Raw genomic sequence first — 6,775 nt, forward strand, 5'->3', positions numbered from 1 at the left:
ACAAGAAAGAAAGTATAGTTAAGCAAAGCACAAAAAACACTCCAAAAAAAAAAATTGAAGAGTTAAAAGCAACACTTAATTTTATCGATTATAAATATATTTCTGGCATACTTAACTAACTAAGATTTTTGTAATAATTCTTCATCACTTGTTGAAACTTTGATACAATGACTTTGATTTTTCAAGCTTTACTTTGATAGAACTTGGTCTTTGGAATTAAATTGAAATGTAAAAACTTCATATGTATTAATAAAAAATATTTATTGATTTTTTTAATATTAGATATTTAAAAATAATAAATTTAATTTATATTCATTTTTATTTTTATTGCAATGGAGTTGGTATTAAAATTATATATATATATATATATATATATATATACATAAAATATAAATACATATATATTTCTAAAAATTTCAAAAAATTTACTTATTTTGTAATATTACCTTAATATTATAATTGTATAAAAATATTCGAAAGTTTGAATTTAATAATCTAAAAAGTTCTTTGAATTTGAAAGTTTGAAATATTACCTTAATATTACCTTAATATAACAAATGTATAAAAACATTTGATAAGATTTTTTTACTTTAAATTAACATAAAAATAAATCTCAAAAATAAAAATTATATATACATGTATTGTATATGTATCTACTCTAAATAAAAATAACTAAATAAGTCTAAGATAAAATTAAAACTTGCAAAACCACTTCCACTTAATCTACACATATACCAATGTTACCATTGTATATGTTATCTGACATGAAAAATATTAAATAAGCACATATTTGTAACCCAAATGGCTCTCCTTAATCACCAACACACCAACAATACACCACCACTACAAGATTTTACACAATCTGGAGATTAATGAGGCTGAAAAGTACAAAACTAACAACAAAAACAACTTCAACCTACAACACATGAACGTCAATGACAAAGAAGCTGAACTAAACAAACACATAAACAGACGAACCAACGCACACAAGAAGGCAATGGAATGGAAGTAGAAAGAGCTAGCGAAGGAGCTAGGGAAGGTGGCATTAACGATAGGATGCAACGAAAGGCCAACGAACGTGCGACGGCGAGGGAGCGAAAGAATGCCGCCGGTGAGCGCATCACAAGCAGCCCATCCCCATTCCAGAGTGTGTTTTTGCTGCCCCTGCTTCCCGTGCTCCTCGTCGTCGTTGTCGTTGCACTCGTGACGCTCCTCTCCATCGCTGCTACTGCCACTCTCCAATCAATCATGTAAGCCCTTCTCTCCCCTTCTCTTCGCTTCTCTGCTCCTCCCACTTTGCCTCCCATCTTGCGCCACTGCTTCTGCTGCTTCGTTCCGGACTCCCCGCCTCGGCACGTTCCTGCACTCTGGAATCGGTGGAAAAGGGTGGATTGTTGTGGCTCTAGGGTGGCGGTTCTAGTCGGAGCTCGTGCACCCAGTTCGCAGCGCGGCTAGATGCGGGAGCTCTGTGGAGCCAGAATGTCGTCTTGCCGGCTTGTCCGTTTTAGGGCAGGGATGTCGAGACTGTTGGGTGCGAGGGGGAGATTGTGTTCCTGTGTGGCGCTCGCAATCCACGGTGCGTGGGCGACCGCGTAGGCGTATGTGTAGCGTGGGGTTTCGCGGACCGAGTGTTGCATCGCGTTCGTGGTGGGTTGTTTGTGCAGTGCCTCGGGTTCTAGTGTGGATGTGGTGATGGCGGAGGAACCCTAGAGTTGGTTATCGCGACGGACTGCGGCATTTCCAGTGCGCAGGAGTGGATCTCGTAGCACTGACTACAGTGCTGGGTTCGTGCCAGTCGGGCTTGGTGGAGTGGTTTCGGAGGGCAGCTGGAGTGACCTAGTTGACGAGGTTAGGGTGCGAATGCGGAGCAGCGTCCTTGTGTGAGAAAGTGTCTAGTTGTTTTGGCGGAACGAGAAGCAGAGGTGTTGCACAGTTGCGATCGGAGGTTGGCGAGAGTAAGAGAGGCGTGGTAGTGTAGGTGCAAGCGCTCCGAGGCTTGTGTGAGCTGGGATGTAGTCCGGTATGCATTTTCCGGAGGCGTATGTAGAAGTGGACATCGGGTGGTATGCGAAGTACGTGGAGTGGTGGATTGATCCGTTTCTCGACGAGTGACGACAGCGCGAGAGGTCACGCGGTGGATGTACCACATGGTTGGATGCAACGGAGCGCCTGGCATGGCTCTGCAACTACGGTCTCCGTGTTCCGAACGGTGGTGATGTGGTTGTGGCACGATAGAATGTTGGTGAAGGTGTAAGTGGATGCGAGGTGAAGGGAATTTGGTGTCGGATGGTAGGATGACGAGGTGATGGTGTAATATTCGGGTAGTGGGCGGCGACGCAGACTGTAAGCAGGAGTGGGTCCGTGAGGGCAAAGAGTTGTGCGTGGTGGATGACGCCACGGTAAGTTGGCAGCCGTGCTGATGTGTATGAGCTGAGCAGATTGAGACGGCATTGTGCAGGGGCGATGCGGTGGAAGAGAAGTCTCAGGAGATTCCAGAGGAGGTAGCAGAGGAGAAGGTGGAAGAAACTGCCGAGGAGGAAGCAGCGGAAGAAGAAGAGGAAGAGGCCCCAGTGGAGGAAGAGGAAGAGGAAGAAGTGGTGGACCCAAAGGCGGAAATAGAGGAGTCGTGCAAACCGAAGTGTGTGAAGCAGCTTTTGGCGTTGCAGGTGCGTGGTTGCCTGCATGTGTGCGTGTGTTTATGTGTTGATCGAGGAGAGGGATGTGGGGTATGGTATTAGTGGGGCGTGGACGGTCTTTCATTAGTTCCACAGCGGGTGCTAGAAGCGGGAACGGTGGAGGCTTGGTGCATGATGGACGCATGCGGCACAGGAGCTAAAGCCGTGACAGCACGGATGTGCAATGTGTGGAGTAGAGGACAAGAAGGGATGGCGGATGGTGTGGTTTAGGAGAAGCCCGAGTGAGAGTAGCAGTTGGTTTGATGGAGGGCGGCGAAAGTTGTTGATGCAGTTGGAAATGAGTTGGGCGAGTGAAGCGAGTGTGGAGGGGTGTGAGCATACTGGGGATGGGTGTGAATAGGGATGTGAAAGGTGGGCAGTGTGATGATGGCGAGCAATTTGGTGATGGTTGGTGGCGGTTGGTTGGCAGGCGTGTGAGAAGCGCGTGGAGGAGGATGAAGAGGGTCAGAAGCATTGCACAGGGCAATATTTCGATTACTGGGGTTGCATCGACAAATGCGTAAGTGTTGCTGAACTGAGAGGAGGGGAACGATGAAGTGGTGTGGTGTTGTGAGGATTGAGTATGGCATGTGAGTTGTTGGACGGTGGAGGAACGTTGAGGCATTGAGGGTTTGCAAGGGAGGAATGCGAGGTGGAAATATGTGAGAGTTCGGAGTTGGTGCGACGAGGGTATGAGTGGGTGTGTGGTGTGAGGGACGTAGTTAGTGAAAGTGATGAAGTGAGGAACTGTAGTGGCCTGAGGACGATGACGTGGATGTTGTTTTGCAGACGGCACCGAAGCTGTTCCGAAAGCTGAAGTAGGGGGTTGATGTAGCTGCGGGAGTGGAGACAGGAGGCTTCTGGCTAACGTCGAGGGGTCAGAAAGTAGAGGCAATGTCCAAATTTGGGAGCATTTAGTAGAAATGCCGAATAAAGTAGTGTAGTTTTTTGAATGGCATTGCATCAGTTTTGTTGATCTGGCTTTTGTGTATGAATGGTGTGCCGTGTGGTCTGTGTTTTATGTTTGTGAGTTACTTGAATGCGCTGTGTCTCCATGATTGTGCAGTGTGGGAGCATGGAGACTATTTTCTTGTCTTTTTAAAACCCCGCAGGCAGACTATTTTGTTGTCTTTTTAAAACCCAGGAGAATATTTTTCCCGATTGATATGTGGTGCACATTATACTGCTGTTCTCTGTGACACATTAAGTTTTTTTTTGTCGGAGTTTGCGATGATAGTTTTTGTGGATGCCTGATCCCATCTGTGGTATTCGAGTAATTCTTATTAAAATTGTGTCACGTTTATTGTTTTGCTGCATCCATGTATGTAATGATTCCGAAACTAGGAATTATGAGTTAGGGTTTACATCAACATGTCAGAGATTAGGGTTCATATCAACAATGTAGGAGGGTGGACAACTGTTCGGCATTTGGCCCATGTTCCTATGATTAATGTTTGTTTTAGTATCCGTATTGTAAGAGAATTACTAAAAATGTCTAGTTGCAGTCTCTTTTTACAAGTACTTGTGGACGTAGGGCAAAATGTTTCTTAAGTTTGACTAGATAGAAAAGCATCTTTTCACTTCTTTTTTGTTCCTTTTGTTGTGTTTTATACTTTTTATTTTATTTTTGTTGTTTTAATTCCTTCTCTTACTGTCTAAAGGATTTGACTACTTTGTATCCCAGTGCTATGCATGTTAACAATAACTGTAAATACTTGTTTATATTTACATGAAATTCTTTGGAATGATCCATTATAGAGTATTGATAAACAATAAAATTACGTGGTCTTTATAAACTTTTTACAATGTGCATTTTGTATAGTATGTTGGACATATAGTATGCTAGATGTATGGTATGTTAGATTGTGTTAATAATTTTTTTATTTTAAAAAATAATTTGTCAAATTGTGAAGATAATAAAGTAAGCATCTTTCAAACTATATCCTAATATTATACAAAATGGTTAGAAAAGTTAATATTTTTTATTTAATATTAAAATGCTTAATAAATCTAGAAAGATTCTAAAAAGATTTTAAATGAAAAACATTTAATATATTAAAAAAAAAATAATCATAGTGACACATAATGAAATAAATAATAAGCTATAAATAATGAAATTATAATAAAAGATCGTACATTTTAAACTAATAAATAATAAGGTATAAAATTAAGAAAAGATATTAGATAAGATGTTTATTTGATATATTTACATAGTTATTATATATTAATTATGCAGATTATTCATCTCTGTTAATTATTAAATTGGCTATAGTAAAGATTTGATATTATCAATGACACATATAATTCCTATAAAAATGCAATATAGATGCTAAAACTTTTCTTACAAGTTTCTTATTTTTAAGAAGTTGCATTAAAATCAACCTACAACCTTATACTTAAGCCATAAGTCTTATTTAATAGAAACTTATTTAAGACCTTCGTAGCTAATATATAAAAGTATCATGTGATCCTGCATCAAGTACCAAATCTTATTGAATGGATGTAATTTAATTTACTTTAGTGGATTTTTATCCACTTATCATTTTTTATAAGTTGATCTTATCAGTATCAACTAGGATTTGAAGAGTTAGGTGGAAAAACTTCTTTTACTTGATATTAATGTCAAGTCAACACTTGTGAGTTGTTTTGAGAGAAAAAAAACCTAATATTGTAAGATTTTGCTTGGCTATAGTGATTTAGCCATTTAGCAAAGTTTTAGGAATACAGTTATACTCTTGGATTCTTCTTTTGTAGTGTGAGAGATATATTGACTTAGTTGTCTTAAGATTCTCCTTCTTTTACTTGACGAGAGTTTTCTCTTCTTCAATTTATACTTCAATCCATATCAAAATTGATTGATAAAGGCTTTATCATTCCAATCGAAGTTGCAAGTAATATTTTGGAATTCAAGTAGCATATATGGTGGCTGACTGATATCATTATTATAAAGTTAAGTGCTTGGTCTCTGCTACTCTTTCTTCATCACTTTTTCCAAATATTGCCATAATCACTTCTAAAAATGAATTCAAATCATAAAGGAGTTGTAAATCTTTTTTTATTAAAGGTGCAAAGCAAGAGAGAACACTTCTTGATAAAAGTGCGCATATGAATCCAACTTGAATAAATCCATAAAGATATTGAAAGGAATGTTATAACAGGATATAGATAAGATAATTGTATAGATAGTTAGAACTATGGAAGTTTTTAGAATTGGGATTAGGTTAGTGGACCAGGTAGGATCTACCATGGAACAATCTAAAAAAAATTTAGGATAGTTATTTAGAAGGGATCCACCATAGAACCTTCTGAAAAAGAAATTTAAGGTAGTTATCTAGGTGGAATCTATAACTTAGGAACATTATAGAAAGTCTAGGGTGGTAGGACAAGATATAAGTAAGACTGGCTATAGCCTTTTGGAGCATCTAGTCAAGTATGGCTTCATATCCTTTCTCTTAGTAAAATTTGGTTTTGCATCTTTTCATTTAATTTATTTTTCAAGTCTTATTTTGTTTACTTTCATTCATTTTTATTCTGGTCTATTTTTTCTTATTTTGTAATGAAGCTTTATGTTGGTGTGGATAAGAAGGATCTTAGATTTTTGAGAGTCTAGTCTCGTTTCATTGGTATCAGAGCGAGTGTTAGACTATTTATTTTTAATAACATATCAATAGTCATCATCTAGTCCAAGGTTAGTTATTGTGATCATACTGGATACTATGTTGAGGCTACCATGAGCTATTCTTAAAAAGTCAATTAGGAGGTGAAAAGGCATTACAATAGTAGAGTCCAACAAAGAAATTATAATATAAGAAATATGGTGGAGCAATCTCAGATGGAGGCTCAAATACAACACCTTTTAGGCCAAATAGCTATTTTGCAAGAACAAATAGAAGCCTTGAGGACAAAAAAATTGACATCTATTAGATTGAAATTGAATAAGCCTAAAACATACCATGGGATTTCAAGACAAGAAGATGTATGTCAATGGTTCTTCAACATGTAACAATACGTCCAAATATTTGGAACAAATACCATTGAAGGAATTATATATGGAGTAAGCTATTTGAAAGATATGATAGCTATTTGGTGGCAACATTGAG

The 6,775-nt window shown here is 38.4% G+C and overlaps 1 protein-coding gene across 1 annotated transcript; it reads left to right on the plus strand.

The window, feature by feature from the left end:
- Positions 1 to 987: 987 nt before the first annotated feature.
- LOC112277698 (uncharacterized) lies at positions 988 to 3,628 on the plus strand. Its single transcript, XM_024510324.2, has 4 exons — positions 988 to 1,250; positions 2,459 to 2,666; positions 3,106 to 3,195; positions 3,465 to 3,628. The coding sequence occupies exons 1-4, from the start codon at positions 1,003 to 1,005 to the stop codon at positions 3,495 to 3,497; spliced, it is 579 nt and encodes a 192-aa protein (XP_024366092.1). The 5' UTR covers positions 988 to 1,002; the 3' UTR covers positions 3,498 to 3,628.
- Positions 3,629 to 6,775: the final 3,147 nt, after the last annotated feature.

The sequence above is a fragment of the Physcomitrium patens genome, chromosome 26 (assembly GCF_059467195.1).
Source record: "Physcomitrium patens ecotype Gransden chromosome 26, ASM5946719v1, whole genome shotgun sequence".
In the NCBI taxonomy this organism is placed as follows: domain Eukaryota; kingdom Viridiplantae; phylum Streptophyta; class Bryopsida; order Funariales; family Funariaceae; genus Physcomitrium; species Physcomitrium patens.